The sequence below is a fragment of the Parasteatoda tepidariorum genome, chromosome 4, assembly GCF_982258835.1.
Source record: "Parasteatoda tepidariorum strain Cologne lab strain chromosome 4, Ptep-v5.0, whole genome shotgun sequence".
Classification (NCBI taxonomy): domain Eukaryota; kingdom Metazoa; phylum Arthropoda; class Arachnida; order Araneae; family Theridiidae; genus Parasteatoda; species Parasteatoda tepidariorum.
In genome coordinates this window covers 8096092-8116410 of record NC_141758.1, presented here as the reverse complement: position 1 = coordinate 8116410, position 20319 = coordinate 8096092, and the positions used below count along the sequence as shown (strand labels likewise).

Sequence of the window (20319 nt, the reverse complement as noted above, 5' to 3'; positions counted from 1 at the left end):
AATTTGGTTTCATATTTGACAGCTAAATTTCCAAGAACAAAGCTTAATCTACTTCAGTTCTGAATTTGATTTTAGTGTATGTATAAGCAGCGAAATAAATATGCCAAATTATGGTTTTTGTTGAAATGAAAACAGAATAAAACTGATATTAAAATTGATAATGTTTATCTGGGAAACATATTTCTTAATAATGAATTTAGTTATTTTATTTTTATTTGAAAAGCATGATGGAAAATTCTAATGAATGTTTGTTTATAACTTATTCAATAAACTGTTAACAGTAATTTTTGAGAAATTGTTTTTAAAAATTTTGCTATTTCTCATCTCATTGGAAATAATTTCATTAAAGTAATTTAAATGAATTGCTCATTATAAATTAGATCAAAATATAATTACAGCCTTCAAAAATCATCCCTGTGCAAAAATAATAATAATAATAAAACAAATTTTCTTATAGCGATTAAGAATTTCAGAATTACTTTGGACAATAATAATTTTCCTTTTAATTATTGAAACTATAATCTTTTAATTCAAAATGTTTAAAAATGTTCAATTAATTTGGTCAATATTGAAGCCCGCATAAGTGGACCCATGCAGTGAGAATCAGGATTTTTTGTCCCTATTGAATATAGAAGGCAGTACTAAATTAAAATGATTTTACCTGATTCAGGATTTTGTCTTGTTTTCCTATTTTTACAAAGAAAACAGCATTGGAATTTTTAAATTTCACTTCATTGTTTTAAGGGTCTGGCAAATTAATATTTTCTGTTACTTCACTATAACTTTCTCTTTGCCGATTTTATATGTAGACGTCAGTGTACTTTTGACTTTTTTTGGTATTTTCGTTTTAAATAGTGTTTCTCTGGCTATTCAATTTTATTTTGAGGTATTGTATTATATTCTTATTTTGTTTTCCATTATGAGACTTTGAGGCAGCCAGTTATTTGTTTAACAGAAAGGCTCCAGCATGTTTGCATGTCCCCTAATGAAGTACTGATTATGCTAACAGGTGCATCTTTAAAATCTGTTTGGTTTTTATTTAAATTCTCCCATTTTCATTTAAGGAGTTTGTTTAAGAAAATTTTGGTTTTAGCTGCTTATAGCGCTTTTCCATATTGACTTCCTCTACTTAAATTCTGGTCTTCATTACCGTTTAATTTAATTTTTATGCTTATATTAAAAATAAAAGTTGTAACACTTGGAATCCTTACGCTTTTTCGAAACTCTAGGGTTCCGTTTTTGGAAACCACCAGTTTAAGTGATTGTCAAAAGAGGGATGGTTAAAAAATTCTTGAAACTGGCCAGTGGGCTACAAGAAGTTATTTATGGCTTAACCTTATGTATTTAATGATCGAAAAAGAATTGTATGTACTTGTCTGACATCATCTCCCACTTTGAAAATGGCCGCTTGCCAATACTCTTTACCACTTTCTTTTTTGGAATTCTCATCTTCTTCTTTTCCAATACTCATCACTTTATTTTCCATTTCATGGATACCACAGTGCCTTACCTTGAATCTTGCTAAATAGGGTGCTTTCGCTGCACTGAAAAAGAAATTTACATTAATTTCTTGCATATAAGAAAAAAATTCATTCCATATTTTGTTTGTTAACTGTAACTAATGGTCAGAAAAAGTGCAATTCTTTCAGTAATTTACAACTTCTTTATTAAAAATGTAATTAATTAAAATTTTCTTTAAATGTAATAATGACAGACTACTTCTGAAATATAACTACGTTTAGGAGACTAATTTTGATAGAGGATTCAATTTTTTTTCTTTTTAAAAATGAAGATTGAAAGAAAAAATTCATAAGAAATGGTTTAGAATAATAAAAGAGCAAATTTATTTCTTTTTCACAATTTTTTCACAATTTTACAATTTTTTTAGTTTTACAATTTTTCTTTTTATGCCTTTGTTGACAGAGAATATTTATTTAAAGAAATGTAAGAAAATAATCAAATAGTTTTTATATCATGTTATTCTTTCATTCATATGTAACGTTTATAAAAAATATATCATATAACTCCCAAAAGAGTTTATGTCATCCAAAAGGAGGATAGGGTACACTTTACCAAACCTATGTAGGTGTAGGGAAAAAATAATGTGAACAAAGCACAAAAAAAGTACAGAAATGAATTTAGGTTCTTTAATAGTTGAGGCAATTATCAAATTTCTTGTTCAGTCATCCTTGTTATTTATAGGACAAATTAAATATATCCTTAAATTTTGAAATTCGCTTTTAAATTAAAAGTGCTATTAATTTCTTTATTTGATTTTTACAAATAAACAATAAACGAATAGTGGATATTTTCTCTATTTGGTAGCTTCTTTCGATACATGCCGTCGACCAGTCACAATTTGAGACATAAGGTAGGCAATATTTAATATTTCTATTCAATTTTTTTCTGATAAAATTATACCAGCACAATGTAACCAACAGTCTTGGAAAGGGAGTTAAATGGAATACAGTTTTAAGTTTTAAAATTTTTGATATATCTTTGCGTAATGAACATTAAAAGTATTTTTTAGCAACAGGCATATCGGATTTGATTAGTTTAAACTGTAATAAAATTAAATTTCAAAAACTGAAAAAGTGTAATTTTAAATGACAGGTCCAAAACCATGAATTGCATATTTTTATTGCTTTAAAGTTCTGAGAAAAAATCCATAGAAGTTATAAAAAAATGACCAACACTATTTCTTTTAATCTAATAAAGTGGCCCTTTTATTTTCCTCATTTTTTAAAAAGTTTGAAAAGTGAAACGAACTTAAAGAAAACGCAAAGCAAAAATTTAACCTAACATCCGAGATGACAAGGGTAACAGCAATTTAAGAAACAATTCCTTTGACAGGTTTCACTGTAATAGAATTTTCAAACGTTTTGAATTCAAATAGTTACCTTTGCATGGGTGTTCCAGATTTAAAGTCAATATCCAAGACAACTGCTTCTGGATTAGAAGGTAGATAACAACCGGGTTGAACTTTTATTTTGGCCAGGGCATCCAAACAGGCTTGCTTACGTTGAGGTCCTTTAGGGTAAGGTCTATGGATAAATGCAAAACATAAACATTTTAAAAGTGCCAGTCAAAGGAAGCAGTGCAATAAAAAGCTGAGATTACTGTGAGTACCTTATTTCCCCCGAAATGGCAGTCACTTTACCAAAAAAGTCAAATTCCCTCTCGTAGAACAGTTTCGCAGGACCAGACAGAGAACCAATTATGTGATTCATTATGTTTTCCAAAGGTTCGAACATTACAGCTACAAAAATGGAAGTGGTAATTAATAATTTTTAAGTTTATTACAAAAAAAACATTTTTTGTTCAATAATTTATACAACGAGTTTATTTCTGACTCAATCTATAAAATCCTCATCTAAAATCCTGATCTCAATCTTGAGACATTTCTTAAAAATTCTACTTTTACCCACCAATTTAAAAATAACAGAGTAAGTATAAAAATTTAACAATAACTGGAACATTGAAAAAACATAGTTTTAGTGTATAAACAAAGCCACAGATTTCTATGCCTAATATGAATATTTTTTTTCAATCATTTTCATCGTTAACATTTATTTATCTGTAATTACAGTCATTTAATGTTGTCTGTAATTATCATTACTTATTGTTGTATATAATTATTGACATTTATTGTTGTATATAATCATTGATATTTATCGTAATTGTTAATTATCAATGCTCATCATTGTAAACATATTTTCTAGTCAATATTTATCAATGCATATTATTGTAAATATATTTTTCAGTCGATAATTATCAATGTTTATCATTGAAAATATATTTCAATGACAATAAATTACCAATGTTGATCATTGTAGATATTCATTGTTGTCAGTAATTCTCATTATTGATTATTGTAGATATTTGTCATATTCATGATATTAGGTGAGAATATGTTTTAAACAAAGTTAATAATTTTGACCTTTCTGGATAAATTCTTGCAACACTACAATCTTTCCATGTCATTTTAATGAATAAAACCATTTTATTTTATTTTAATCAACAGGAAATGTCAGGGAAGCCAAAAAAAACTCAGAAAAAAAATCTACAACTTTTCCTTGAGTTTTCTATACTTACCCTGAATTTGTAATTAATGGTATTAATCTGATTTATAATTTTTCGGTTGTCTTATTTAACTTATTTAATAAAACAAACAATTTTAAAAAAATCACTAAAATACCAATTTTATGGCAACTCTAACTCAAATAAATACTTTCTTTGACTTCTTGGGTATTAATATAAGAAACATATAGGTAGTAGATAATTCCCTTGCGCTATGTGGTATTACATATTTCCTCATTTTTAAAATTTCTATAGTTTACTAAATTTATATTTTTCAATCATTCTTAATCAGATTTTAATTAAATTAAGCTAACTATTTAACTTTTATTACATTTTATAAAAAGCAAACATAAATATTTTATTCCCTTCTAAACAATCATTGTAATGGCTTTGGATTCAATACAAATATTAAAACTACAATTTACTAAATCTAACATCCAAATCTATTTACAACTCCTTATTCTTTATTTTTCTTAACACAAAAATACTTCAGTTACAGGGTTATGTAAATTCTCACAGTCTTTTAGGCGATGAAGCCAAAACCGGTGAATGATTTCAAAATTTAATATTAATTACGAGGGGTTGGCTTTGTTTTTGGTTATTTCATCATTCTATAAATCGCCAACTATGGATGTCTTCCCATGCTCCTAACTGTTCATTGGGAAAAGTCCCTTTAATTTAAATTGTTTATTCTTGTCGTTAGGATTGGGGGTTACGCTCCTTAGTCTGTCTGATAATTAATTTTACAAAATTCTTGATGTGAGAAGATTGAATGTCTAAATCTCTTAAAGGGAGAATTTTATTTTAATTTTATCATTTTAATAACTATATTGCCATATTGCTCCTAATAATATTTACAAAATAATAAAGCAACATTTTTCCTTTAATGATTTTGTTCGATTCTCTCCAATGAAACATTACTCATTCGTAAGAAACCCAAGTGTATCTGCCAAGGGCGCCGGCAGAATAATATAAAAGGGGGTGCAACCCTCTAACAAACTACTCTCCCTTCTTAAAAAAAGTATTTTGTTACATTTTGCTTTGTTATTACATATACTTCAATCTGTTAATTTTTTAATCTATTTTAATAGAGAAAATTCTTATGAATTCCTCGAATACATAAATTTAGTTATTCAGGCCACACCGTTTTATCCAGCTGTAGAGGGGAGGCAGTCAAAATTTGCCTAACTCTTCCAGCTACTACGTGCACTATTGAACGCACTTTTAGTACAATGCGAAGCATTAAAACATGGAATCGGTTTACAATGTCTCACGAGAGATTAAGTAGTTTGTGCATGCTCAGTGTGCATAAGAAAAGATGACTCAGAATTCATTGAAAAAGTTATAAGCAGATTTGGACAGCTAACAAGACGATAACAATTCTTGTTTGATTATACAATTTTTTAATTGTTATGTATCAATAATTACTTAATTATTTGTTCTTGAATAAAAATATTTTTAATAAAAAAATGTTATAATCGATTTTTTTTCTGTATCTCTTTAATTGTTTAAAAAAAGCCAGGGGGGTGCAAGTGCACCCCCTTGCACCCCGCTGCCGGCGCCCTTGGTATCTGCTACAGCCAAAATATGCAAAAAATACTACAATGAAGAAACCTCCATATAAAAATTGGACTAACCACCTTCACACCCTGTTTTTTCCAGACTTATAAAATTCCCTGACTTTTCTGTGCTTTTTCTAGACTGATAAAATTGCCTATTCTTTTCCAGATTGATAAAAATTCTTATCATTTACAAGTTTTTTTTTTCAGATAGATAAAATTCCCTGACTTTTCCAGACTGATAAAATTCCCCACATAGCAAATAAATTTCCATGCAATTTTGCCCAAGTGCTCAATGCTTGCAAGAAATAGGAGAAAAAGTCACTAGTAAAGAAATAGGAGAAAAAGTCACTTACGGTCTTGTTGCACAGCCTCTTCATCTAAGTACATGTTTGTTTTCATATTCCAAATTAACTGATGAGCCAGTAGTTGGGAATGTTTGCAAGCACTTTTAATAAATTCTGTCACATAGCCCATCTAATATATAAAAAATGTATTGCTGTTTTACACATGAAAATAATGAAGTTTTAACTAAACAAATAAATTTTTCTTTCAAAAAAATTTGTGTTGAAAAAATTTTGCCAGAGAAAAAAAAAAAAAAAAGGAAAAATACAAGGAGCATTTTGAATATCTTTTGATTAGAACAGGCATGCAAAGTTTAATTACATTTAAAAATTATAAGTACAGTAGGGAACCGATTATCCGGAACGATTGGGACCATCGATATTCCGGATAACTGATTTTTCCGGTTTTCTGAATCTCTACAAAAAGCCGTTTTTTTATAGTTAAACCCAACAACAACAAAAAAATTGGAAATAATCTTAAAAAGAAGAAAAAACGATGAAGTAATACACTAATGATTATTTCCAAAATGATGGTAAGGTAAACAGCTTTCAGAAAAGAACGAAGAATCCCAAAACTTATGAGGAAAAAAATTTTTTTTTTTTTTTAAAAAAGCGGGTAAAATTAATCGAATTTCGTTCCGGTTTTTTGGTTTTCCGGTTTTCTGATTTCCGGATAACGGGTTCTGTACTGTAATAGAAAAATTGTGAATAATGTTAATGCGAATTTAACTATTTCAGCAACTATATAAGTTTCTAAAGAAACTGTAAAGGTGGGTAATACCCAGAAACACATTAGTGAGGGAATAGTTTTGCTTTTTTAAGTATGTACTTTTAGAAGGCAGAATACAAAGTTTAAGCGAAATCAGTCTAATAGTTCCTGAGAAATCGAATTTCAAAAAAGTCAGATATTTAAATAAGTAATAATTTATCCCTTTTTTAAAAAAAAAATAACTAAAATATGTATATAAATATTCAATTTTAGAAAACTGACAATAAAGTGGTGTAAAAAACATAGATTAAATATATAACAAAAGTATTGTTAAGAATACTTACACTGTCATGTCTCACTGCTTGAACAAGTTGTGGAATGTAAAATAGTATCACATCCTGCAAACAGAAGAATATTTACATTTGTTATTTGCTCTTTTTTTGGAACTGAAAAGATGCTAAAGTTACAAATGCATTGTATACATTAACAAAAAATAAAGGTGAATAGAAATGAAATATTTTATTTATAAAATAAAACACAATTTTTTTTTTTAATATTTGCAAAAATAAGTCTAACCAGTTGTAAGAACAAACCAATCCACTTCGCAGTAATTTTTCGGTCCTTTTTTTAATTAACCATTTGCGAAAAAGAAATATCTATTTCTTAATCCTTAGCTGATTTAATTGATTTATATTTATTACAAGCATTCCACTGATCCCATTTACACGATGTATTGCATTTTTGTGCCTAAATAACTTACCTCACCTCAGTTTATCAGAAGTGAACTGCGCAATATTCTTTGCAATTAGTACTAGACTCTGCTAGACACCTAGGCATCTCAACATTACGTGATTTTCCCACTCTCCACACTTTTCCTCCCTCTGTTACAGGTTATTAGCAAATCTTTCTTTTTCTTCATGGCAGTACAATTTAGTTGAAATATACTGGCATGGAAATAAACATGATTTGCCAAAACCATAGTAAGAAAGAGGGGAGAAATGTGGTGAGTTTGAAAATCACACACTGTAATGAGACACCCATTCTATTTACAAAGAGTACAGTAATAAATAAAAGATGGTTGAAGCAACAGAAACTTCAATATTCAAATTTCTTCAGCAAAACAAAAGCAGCAAACCTTACTTACTAACAAAAGGCTTTTTTTAAGATGCATTATATTATACATTTCATAGGCTTATTTATGATACATTTCATGTAGTCTTGCAGTACAAAGAGATATTTTTAATTTTATTCTAAAGCTCTCATTTTAGAGAAATTATAATAGTACATAGTGAAAATTGAGGGGGGAAAACAATATGCAGATGCAAAAAAATCACTTTGAAATTGACTTGAATAACAGATGTATTTGGCAAAAAGAGGATCATACAAATGAGGCACTTTACTATAAGGCAACGATAAACCCCAGAAAAAAAAATTTCTAACTTTTCAAGACTGATTTAATTGATTTTCCATGCCTTTTATAACTATTGGCAGAAAATTTATCATTAATTTTTAAATTATGCTGAATTTTTAAACAGAAAATGTAGCAAAACATTTACATGAACCATTAAAGTTGAAAATAAACAATTTATTTTTAAGAAAAATAGGACTTTTAGTTGCCTTAAAAAAGGATTATTCATCTTCCTTGAATTGTTTGGTGTTTTAGTTAAATTCACTGATATTTCCCCCCGATTAATAAAATTCCCTGTATCTTCTCTATTCTCCTTGTTCTGGGTCCAACCCTGAAAACAATTAACATATCATTTGTTTAAAAAGTATAAAACAGCATTTGTTTCACTTACAGGGGGGAATGAAGAGAGGACTCGAACCGCATATTGAGCAGTGAGAGGGTGGCGAGGAAACTGCCGTGAAAAATAAGCCAGTGCTTTGATTGGAGGAACTCTAGCCCATGTTAACACATGTGTAAGCTGTAAAGAAATTTGTTGTTTAAATCGATGCGCTTACAAACATATAGCAAATTATTATGACTGTAAATGAATCCTTTACCTCTGACGAATCATTAATGATGCTTTCTGATGTAGTTAAGTACTGCAATGCCTCTGGTATGTACGAGACGCTGGCTGGATTACATTGAACTAATCTTGAAATTTCAGCCACCAAGACTTCTGAATTAGTAAACCTTAAATGAAAGTTTATACATTGTAATTTTTCACAATAACACAACGAAAGAAAAGATGTCAAATATTGTACTAAAAACTTTAACAATATATTACTCTATTTTTCTTTATTAGTACCATAAAGAAAAAGGCAATCCATGTGATGAATTTAAATCTGTGATTTCCTATCCTTCAAATTTAAATAAGTCTAAGAAAACTAATATATTATGCACCTAAACAAAGTATGAATTTCTCTTTACATTGTTTAGTTTATATCTTAAGGTTTATTATTGTATCAAGAGAAACTGGGGATTTAAAGTTGGTCGCTTTTAGAGGGGAAAAAATACAAGCTCGAGAGGCTTCACTGTCAGACATTGACAATGTATTACTAAACATGACTGCCATCTATTTAAGATTGATATCTTTCTAAGCCCCCTTTATGGGCTTATTAAATATTTGTTTTTACTTGCTGCATTTTGTCAAGTTCTCTGCTATTGAAAATAAAAAGAGAGTTTACTGTCTTTTAATAAATAAATTTAAACTGAAAATGCAAAAATCAAATTCTCAACACTTAAATAATATTCAAACAGAAAATACAGCAAGCTTTTACGCTACTATTGAAAATAAAATAAAAAATGATTTAAAAAAAAGCTTACTGTTTTTATACTTAAAATGAAAAAAAAGAAGAAAAAAAAATTCAACACATAAAAAATATTCAAACTGAAAATACAGCAAGCTTTTACACAAAACTAGGAAGAAAAACAACAGAAACTGTGGCATAGGTCTGATCTGATAAGTTCGTGAGTTTGGGGCACTTTAAAACAGGAGCTTAGTCTCAAAAACTCACCAGAGGTGAATGAGGTAAACAAAAGATTTCAAGAAAGAAGAAAATGCAAGGATAGGGACAAATAAAGGTGAAAAATAAACCAAGAAAAAATGCAATAAACTAGACTTTAGGGGCAATTGTGACACAAAGTGAAAAGCCCCGAAAGTAGCCAACTCGAATAAACAATTGAACAGTGTGCAAAAACTTGATAACAAGATATCAGTTTATTTACCATTCATATTTAATATAACTTTTTGAACTAAGATTTATAATTAAATGACCTACCACACACTTTTACAGAAACTAATGTAGAAAAAAACTTAGTTCTTACAAGAATCGAGATATTTGATTTTAAAATAGAGTAAATATTAATCTCGATATTGGATTTTAAGAGTGCGAAAATACAAATCGCGATATTGGATTTTAAAGTAGCATGAATATGAATCGCGGTTTAAGAACGCGAAAATACAAATCGCAGTAATGGATTTCTAAATGGACTGAATGAATGACTTTTTAATGAGGTAAATACAAAAATTGATGTTTGATTTTAAAATCGTGTGAATATGAATCACGATATTGGATTTTAAGAACGCAAAAATGCAAATCAAGATTTTGAATTTTAAAATCGCGTAAATATGAATCGCGATATTGAATTTCAGAACGCGAAAATACAACTTGCAATATTGGATTTTTGAATCGCGTAAATACTAATCACGATGCATAATTTTTAGATCTTGTGAATGCTAACAGTAACATTGGATTTTCAACTGGCGTGAATACGAATCACTACATTGAAATTTAAACTCGCGTGAATAAGAATAGCGATATTGATTTTAAAAACTTGTAAAAACAAATACAGGTATTGGATTTTTTAATCACGTTAATACGAATCACGATGCACGATTTTTAAATCATGAGAATACGATTTACAATGAGTAAGTTTAGAATCAGTAAATACGAAAATCGACGGATTATAGGTTAGAGACCTCTTGCCACCAGGCTTACCGAGGGAGGTTTTCGTGGTTTTCCACTCCATGTAACGCAAACGCTGATTTGTTCCATCAAAAATTCCTCCACGAAGGCAAATTTCTCCCAATACATGATCCAGGAACTCTCCTTGTAACATATGTATTTTAACTGTATAGAAATAACTGTAACTGTGAGGAGATGGATGCATTGATGTTCTGGATTGCTTGGAGGAGGTCGTAGTTCACGTTCAGTACTTGTTCTGTTCTGGCCTAGCATGTTGCTGTCTAATTTATAATGGTTAATAAATATTTTTTTTAATGAAACTTTAAGCTTTTCATTTCATAGAGTAAATAAAGAAACACTCTTGTCTTCTGGATTGGGTTCAAGGGTTCAAAATTGCAAGGCGATGGAGTTGAGCATTGGTAGATTTAAGTTCAAAAGATTGGGTCAGCTGTTCAGCAACAGTTATAAAACTATAAGGATTAGAAAAAAAATATCAAAGTAATAAATGCTTCAATACAAACCTGCAGGGTAAATAAACAGCTAGAGCAGGTGATATTTCCCAGGACAATCGGGCAGTTTCCCTCCACGTTTTCTCGGATATCTGTTGAGACTTCCAAGAAGAGATCATGTCTTCTTCAGGGAAACTATTCTCTTGCAAAGACATAGGGTTGTTCCACGTAATAAGAAACTCAATGTCTACGGCCTGCAAAGAAGTAAAAGAATCTCCAGAAAGTTGCATTGGGATTTTAAATTAATTCAACTTTTAGCAAGCTACATTTTCTACGGGACAAACTTTTTTAGGCTTTGAAGAATCATAGTGAACTAAGAATTAATAATGACCAATAAATAAAAATATTTTAATTGTTACAGCTAGGAAAAAAAAGTTCAACAAATTATTAGAATATTTTTAATTAAAATTCCTTGAACTTCTATGTACACTGCCTTTGTGAAAAAATTTTTTTAATTCCAGCAAGTTTCTTTTATTTTCTCATTGACAAATTGAAGGAAGCAAAAAGATACTTTTAAAATGCCATCAAGTTTCATTTGGCAATAACATTGTTATCAATGTTTTTAATACTGCCTTTTTAGTAATAATTTGATAGTAATTACTTTATAACTAGTAATTACTACATAGTAATTTGCAAAATTTAAAAAAAATGCTTTTGTTTTACTCAATATTAATACTTGTTAACTTAAATATTAACACTTAACTACTAACGTGTAATTTTTTATACTAATTTCCGACTATAATTTTAAAATTACACATTAAGGGAGATGTTACCAGAATACCATGTACAAATAATAATAATTTGATTTTTTTTTGTTATTTGATATTTGAAAATAAAGTTCAATGTTCATTTTTTTAAGTTAAATGAAAAGTATTAAACTTACAAAGAACACTTATAAAAAATATTAAAAAATATTTCTTTTCAAATAAATAAACTGCAGTCTGGATTTTAAAAATAAGTAAAACTAGTAATGGCTTAAATGTCATTCTTAAAAGCAGTTAGTAAGCTACTTACTAAAAGTCCTAAAATAAGATTTCTTTTCTTAACATAACCTTTGATGAAACTATCAGAGTGATTTTCTCGACGCCCGGACCTTCCCCCTGATGACCTGCGTGATATGGTTGACATGTTACTGCTGAGTGGCATGGTATTCATCCATCCAGTTGGGGGTGCCCTTGTCTGTGACAAATCAGTGCTGCTTCGTAAATCTGAACTCAGGCTCAATGAAAGATTTTGACTCCCGGACCCATCACTCAAATCTGTAAGTGACATCAATATTATGTGATATATTTGTAAAGGCTAAACTACTCTTGCAGTAGAAAAAAATTTGCAAATTAAAGGAAATTATTTCAGCAAGAATGTAGAATAAATTATTATACTGTGGAAAAGGTCTTTGTTATAGTACAGTTGAATACTAAAATTAATTTTTCCAAAATAAAATGGCAGCATGCTTTTTTTCTATTAGTTTTTTTAAGTTTTTAGATATGATGAAAGACTTAATTTAGAGCCTGCATGTAAATACATATATGTATATATATTATAATATAATTGCCAGGTACTAATTTCAAATAATAAATTAGTAGATTAAGATTTGCTCAAATTTTGAGTCTGAATATTTATTTGCGAGATTTTGCTTATAATGTTCTTTGGGTGTACACAGTGGACTGTAAAGGAATACATTAAAAATTCATGTCTGATTAAAAATAAAGTATGCAGATTAAAAATAATAAGACACTTTTTAGGCAAAAGAAGAAAAGAAAAAATGGTTTCATTAAAAACCGTGAGTGGCCTAACCTCTTAATGTCTAGAGGGTATTTTTAATAGACTACGCAACATTCTGATTTACTCCTAAAAAGTCTCTAAATACTTTAAAAAAAACAAAAAATTCTTATAATGGTTTAAATAAACAAATAAGTAGCATTGTAACAACAATTAAGGATCTGTTTTAATTTGTAAAGTGATAAAAACGAGTGATTTTCTATGAAGTACAACCCAAGAGAATAAAAATAAAATTTTGCATTTTTATAACAAAGCAGTCAAAACTAAGCTCACATTATTGTCATAATGCTGTTTAAAAGTAATTCTTTCATCATTAAGTAAAAAAACGTGAAAATATTTTTTAAAAAATGAATCATATGAATTTATTAATATACACCACCCTAAATTATTGAAGATAATTTTCTAATTAATATAAAGATACTGAACATTAAATTAATGGTGCAAGAATTTTTCATAAATATCGAAACCAAGAAGACTTACCACCCATCATGGATGCTTTCAAATATTTTTTATCTGTATATAAATTATTCCAAAACTTTATTAAAATTGTAATATCATCTCTCAATTCAGGACCTTTCTGCGTAGGACACATTGGCGGAGCGCTGCAATGAAAACAATTATAACTATTATTTCATTCAATGGGCAGCAACAATTCTTAAAGGTATAATAAAAATATTTCCTTTTAAAAATGTTTCTAGTGTTTTCGCTAAATTGGTTTTATTTTTCTAAATGTTTAAACTATTCATTTAGAAGCTCCTGTTTTACATTCCACCAGTAGTTCAGCAGGAAGAAAGTCTTTTTATCCTCTTATGTTATGTACTAAACTTCACTCTACTTTACACTTATAGACTGACCAGAAAAAGCAACTGATTTTTATTGTAAACATATATCACCAGGGATGTCTTAATGGCATAGAGGGCCCCGGAATACAGAAATATTTTGAGCCCCTATAACATGTCCTACTGTTTAAAATCGAGCAACAAAAAATCCACGTGCATAAAATTGATTATTTTTAAGATCTCAATATTTTTGAAAAAATTTGAGATGGTAACCATTTATAATCCTCAATACTTAAAATTTAAATAATTTTGAAAACCATAGAAAATATTTAAAATAATTAAATAGATAAAACGCATGACTAGGCGAAATGAAAAATTTTAATAAGCAATTTTAAGCGAACTTTTATTGTTTTTTTAGCATTGGGGAAGTAGTTTTAGAGACATGAACTAACCTAAGTCTTTCTCACATTAATTTGTTCTACAAAAATATTTTTTTAGGAAAGGAATGATATATACACATTTAAAAATGACATATTTATGCTTATTTATAGTAGGACAGATTCACTTTAGCAATTAAGCTCAAAATTTTTAAAAAAAATAGCCCGGTGGCTGAGTGGTAGCACTTCTTGCTCTTGTGCTACAGGTCCTCGGTTTGCTCCTCGAGCCGGTCAAGGTTGACTCAGCCTTTCATCCCTTTGGTGAGTCGATAAAATGAGTACTTAGCATATATGGGGAGTCAACACTGGGGGTTCCACATTGATTGAATAGGAAAATCTGCTACTGCATCCCAGAGCTCAAGGTCAAGAAAATTGCAATGGGCACAGTAGACTCTAGCCCTCTATGGGCTATTGTGCCACTGAGTTTAGTTTAAAAGCAGTTTTAGAGACACGAACTAACCTAAAACTTTCTCATTTGTTCTACAAGGATATATTTTTAGGAAAGAAATGATACGCAAGCATTAAAAAGTTACATATCTATGTTTATTTATAGTAAAACAGTTGCGCTTAAATAATTAATATCAAATATTTTTTTAAAAAATATGTGCGCAAAAATTTTATCGAGTCAAATTAAAAGCATTCATATAAAATACAAAAATAATGTAATTAATAAACAAATTTTCTATAAAAAAAAAAACGTTTGGTTTATATAATATGGCTTAAACCATATTCAATTAAACCAGCCAACTGCATTAAACTAATATACTTAAAATAATGAGACATGAAATAATTTTTTTCGCTTTAATACTTATCTAGTTTATTGATAATATAGTTATATAATATAATTTAATGTATTATAAAAATTATTACACATTCATTTGAATAGATTTAATCAACAGAACATATTTCATTGATTTGATTTATTCCATAGAATATATCTTTTAAAATTTCTAAGGCAATGCATTTCTTCTTCGTTTTGCTTTTAAAATTACTATTTTTCAAAAGTAGGATTCTCAAGGGTCCTCAGAGTGTTTGGAGCCCCCGGGTACTGCCCCGTTATGCCTATGCCTAAAGACGGTACTACCTATCTATCTGGAATTAAAGAGGAGAAAAATTACCATTCACACCAGTTTTCTGATACGAGAGAGGAGTGAAATTAGCCTCAATCATAGTAAAATAAAGAAAAACATTTGGAAGCAGTAAAAATGAAAAATTAAAAACCACCAGAGGGTTAAGAAGAGGGTTCTTTGTAAGATCTAGTGTTATTGTATCCATTTATATGATTACTTTTTATTTAATTATCAATGCCAGTAATGAATGGTTTTTAAAAATATCACAGTCCTATAGAGTATTGGAAAGACAAAGCACTGGATAAAAATATGCATGCCACTAGTAAACATAAATATTTTAATTTACATCAGAAATTTTTTAAACTGCAAATGCAAATTTAATTTTTTTAAATATAATAACATTATTTTTTTTACACACAAGGCTTAGTAAATTCTTTGGAAATTCAAATATATATTTTTAAAAAACCTAAAATTAATGAACTTACCAAAAATGGTCTAATGCAGCCGTGTATATTCTTTCACGAAGAACATTTTTGCACACAGTTCGGGGTAATATGTCGCCTTGCAATAAGGACAAGCCACAAGATAAGAGTCTGCAAAAATACGACATAATTAGACACATCAGACTATTTTGGAAAGTGAATAAGATTAGCAGAATTACCTACCTGAACCGGGTACTCATGGAAGCAATATGGCGATGGTTGTAATTCTGACGACCCACCGTCACTGGCAAAGAGTGATGCAAGATGTTTGCAAATATTTCAACTTCATTCATGTTGCAGTACTTGGCAACTTCAAGTCTCTCAGATAAAAACTAAAAATTTATTTCAGTTTGTGAGTCAATTGCTTTATTTTCACCAATCGATTTACTAAAAGAAATCATTAATGTAATTGTGTTAGATACCTTCACCCACAAAGAATGTGGACCAATGAAAGGACCATTTGGCTTCAATTCACAGCCTTCGTGAGCGGCTAAGGGATCCACTTGTTCTGGATCCTCTGCAAAAAGTCCAATTTGGCGATCAATGGTCATTTGCCAAGCGGCTGACATCTCCTGAAGAAACTGTTTTAAAAAAAACGCAAAGTTAAAAACATAAATATTTTTCAAATTAACTTAGCTTCGTTGATTGCTTAAATGTACAGTAGATCTATGTAATACAATTCTATGGAAGGTGTTTTCTACACTAGTACTGCAAACTCTTTACTGCCTCTGAGTTACTCTTTCCGGTGTATTTTGAAGCCATTTGGTTCACAACATGATGATTGGGTTTTAAGACTATCTTGAATAGTATTTCTTGTTTACATGTATCTATGACCTGATTTATTAGTTGCGTTTAAAACAGAATCATCAATTGAAGACCTGTCTTTTCAGGACTCCAGAATCACCATTTGAAAAAAAAATCTTTATAAAACACTTCTCACCTTGTCAAAAATATACCGGCTTAGAAATTTACACTTAAATGATAATTTGCAAAATGAACTTAATCTTGCTGCTCAAACAATATGCTAACTTTAAAGTATGATGCTACACTTTTGAAACAAGAACAGTAATAAACAAGTAAAAAGAGACCAAAACAGGACTGCCAAATAAGCAAGTACTTTCTGCCGAGTACACCTTTTTTTAACAATACATCTATAAATAACTAAAACAAATTTTCACCTCAAACTCACAGGAATTACTTAATATCATTAATATGTTATGAAATACAGCAGATTTGAGCTAAAAAATTAGATTATTTATTTATTTTAGTAAAAACAAAACTATCTGTTTGAAAATAATGCTTCATAAAATATGCAGTTGTATACTTTCTAATGGGAAGTAGAGCAGGTCAAAAGCTCGAATTTGTTGTAGTTTAACCTCCACATAAAACATTAACTTTGCAGGTGTGAAAAATAAAAATTTCATTTAAGTTCCGAAACTGAGCAAGAAAATAAATAGTTGGTAAGGGGTTATAATCTCTATAGCAAACCAGTTATAATGTTTTTAGTTTTATCCCCACAATTAAGAAATATTTATGTCTGCTTTTGTCTTAAAAAGTAATTTGAATTTGAGAATTATTTTACATTTTAATAGTGATTTGTTCTTGACAAATGCATTGTTTAGTAGATAAGCTTAATGATATGATTTTAAAACTTTTATTTCAGCTATGTACAACAACTTTCAGTGAAAATGCCTTCTTACGACTACACATATAAAACTAAATGATCAAATAACACAGGAAATTGATTCTAGGAGAAGAATAAAACAACATGACAAACTGCTCAGTGAATAAATGAATGAGTAACTCGATAAGTCTGCAAATCAATTAATCAAAATGTCAACAAATAAATAACCATTGAATTTAAGAATATAAAAAACAATAATTTAACTATTCAGTGGATAAACTGATTCGTTCATTCATGAATTTGTTAACATGAAAAATCACTCAATTATTGGTTTGAACGCATGTTAATCTGTTTAATCAATGTCTCATAGAATTAGTTACTTTTAAAACACTGATTAATTAATGAGCTAATTTGTATATTCATTGATTAGCTGATTCATGCATTAAACCTATTGTTGATATGCTCATTTAAAGATTCACTGATTCATAGATTAATTTTTTCTTTGATTTTGGAATTTTTTGATTTCGAGTTTTCAACCACCGATTTGTTTTTTGGCGTTATTTGCGTAATTCGGTTATTTCCTGTTATTTTTGTATTAAGAGTGAGTTCTAAATGAAACTTGCAGCAAATAATCAAAATTAAATGTTAATTTGTTTCATATGAAACCTTCCTAGTTATGGTGAATGTTCCCAGACTTTAAATGGTAACACTGTGTGCGTTCAAATTAAAATTAAATAAAAAATCTCACTTGTAGTTCCATGTCAGATCTGTCAGCTAGAAGCCACTGCCAACATGAAATAGCACACCTCATTGCTTCGTCTGTAAATAATTCCACGGGAGACCAGCAGAGGGCGTGAAGGAGACGACGATCAATCTCTACACGGAAGAAAAAAAGTGATTTAATAAAACTCAACAGTTTCTAACAATAAAAACAGATTAAATGGAGAACATACCTTTTGTGGCAATTAGCAGAGCACACACACGATTCAAGCATTTATCATGGCTTTCAGAATCTGTTCATAAAAGAATATCACATATTATATTAGGACAATTTTGCCGTTTACAAATGTTGAATTTGTAGACTTTGAAAATACATAACTTAGTTAAAAAGAATTTGAGTAGTTCAAATAATTTTTGTGAAAATAAGTCATAGCGTTACTTACACATACTCCAATTTTTAGAATATTTTATAAATTTCAAAATTTTTTACATGTTTCTCAACTCTGCAAATATGAAAGTTAAAAATCATAAAATTACTCATTATTGTTGCTTAAAAAACATATCGACATTATATTATTTTAAAAAAATCACATGATGAGCTTTGGGCAATATAATGATAAGCCCCATTTTGAAATTGTTTGTCCGTTTTTTTTAGAAGTAAAATGACCTTTTTATCACTAAAGACTGTCTTTTTTCTTGTTGCCTCTTTTTCTTAAAAAAAAGAAAGAAATAGAGCCCCTTTTAAACGCCCTGCTTTTTACAGATCTAGATTGAATTCTGCTATAATAGGGTGCATAGCCAAAATAAGCACCTTTCAAGTACTTTTTAAGGACTCTAAAAACATTCTTAAGCACTACATACAGTAACAAAATGCAAAATAATTTTCCAAAGAATGCATGATCATGTTAAAATAACTAGCTTCTGACAAAGAACTCTTTTCTTGATTACATTAGCCACCATAAAGAGATTGAGAGAATTTTTGGTTCAATTTCAGAGGGTGGAAAACGAAGCCTGAAATTGTAAAATACAGCAGAGTTGTACATGACAGTGCAAGAATTTCACTGAACCCAGCTTAGTAGATGCACATGCGGACTAGCAAGTATTTTATCAAACATGTAAAATGATTGGTGCCTTCATACACTACGAACCAACGGTATGCTGAAATGGATTGTGGTCAGATGAATTGTGAAAACGTTGAATAGAACAATGTGAAAAACAGTGCTTCTGCATAACACATGGTGAAAATTAACATGATAAAGAAAACAAAAATATCATTGTCAAAAATAAAAAATTAAGCACTTTTTAAAAACATGCAAAGAATAAGGTTTTTTAAAAAATGAAAATCAAAAATAATCACTTTTTATAAATGCTAAGTACCATGCAAGAATAAAAACTAAATATTTCACTGTAAATACCTTTGTTTTCCCATGTTTTGGCCAAATCACTCAAGAGTTTATTGGTTATGCCCTCTACAAACTCTGTCGAACCATCCCCAGCAGATAATAATCCTACAATCTAAAAAGTAACAGTTTTATTATTAACACTAGGATTTAATATATATATTTTTAATTATATAATGTATTTATAATGACTTAAAAGAATAATTTAAAGAGATATTTACAATCTTTGCTTGCAATATGATAAATATTCCTTGCTATTGTCTTGTTTCATTGATAGTTATTAATTTTTCAAATATATAGTCGAAAAAGAAAGCAAACCTTTGTTTCATGAAGAAATTAAAAAATGAAACATAAAAAAAGAGATTTAAAAAACAAATAAGAAGGTAACAAATTGATAGTGAACCAACATATAGAGATTTATATATGTGTCACATGTAAAGCATGCTATTATAAAATGTTATCTAAAATTGCCAATTAAGTGAAACATAAGAGATGTTTGATCTAGTACATGCGAAACATGTATTGTCTAAATAAGAATTATACTGAATATTTAATATTTGAATTGTAAAAAATAAAAGATGACAACCCACCTGTCCAGCAAAATGGCATCTTATATGTAGTGATGCGACAGATTCAGAGTAGTTGTTTTTGACACAGGGAGGCCATTTATCAAGTGTTGTATTCTACATTAAGATAATAAAACAGAAAGTATCAATATACGGATACTTTTCATTCACAATCAATACATTTTCATTTAACATTGAGTAGATAACCTACAGATAAGGGTGCAGAGACTGCATTGGGGCCAGAGAAGTTAAGCACACTCTCTACGGCCATTGCTAAACCACTATGATGTTTTAAACCTTCATTGGCATGTTGACAAACAGAAAGATATCCCTGCAAGATAATACATTA

General features: G+C 29.2%; 1 protein-coding gene across 1 annotated transcript in view; it reads right to left on the bottom strand.

Moving 5' to 3' along the window:
- Pi4KIIIalpha (phosphatidylinositol 4-kinase III alpha) overlaps nucleotides 1-20319 on the bottom strand; it is a 66661-nt gene that overhangs the window by 9206 nt on the left and 37136 nt on the right. Inside the window, exons 25-42 of the mRNA XM_016051775.4 lie at nucleotides 20182-20301; nucleotides 19995-20087; nucleotides 19420-19519; nucleotides 18238-18297; nucleotides 18033-18160; nucleotides 16083-16241; nucleotides 15844-15992; nucleotides 15664-15771; nucleotides 13373-13494; nucleotides 12128-12372; nucleotides 11126-11307; nucleotides 8697-8829; nucleotides 8492-8617; nucleotides 7037-7090; nucleotides 5996-6116; nucleotides 3130-3259; nucleotides 2901-3044; nucleotides 1373-1544 (exon numbers count right to left, since the gene is read on the bottom strand). Of these exons, the coding sequence (XP_015907261.3) occupies nucleotides 1373-1544; nucleotides 2901-3044; nucleotides 3130-3259; nucleotides 5996-6116; nucleotides 7037-7090; nucleotides 8492-8617; nucleotides 8697-8829; nucleotides 11126-11307; nucleotides 12128-12372; nucleotides 13373-13494; nucleotides 15664-15771; nucleotides 15844-15992; nucleotides 16083-16241; nucleotides 18033-18160; nucleotides 18238-18297; nucleotides 19420-19519; nucleotides 19995-20087; nucleotides 20182-20301 (2346 nt within the window). The remainder of the gene's footprint in view (nucleotides 1-1372; nucleotides 1545-2900; nucleotides 3045-3129; nucleotides 3260-5995; nucleotides 6117-7036; nucleotides 7091-8491; nucleotides 8618-8696; nucleotides 8830-11125; nucleotides 11308-12127; nucleotides 12373-13372; nucleotides 13495-15663; nucleotides 15772-15843; nucleotides 15993-16082; nucleotides 16242-18032; nucleotides 18161-18237; nucleotides 18298-19419; nucleotides 19520-19994; nucleotides 20088-20181; nucleotides 20302-20319) is intronic.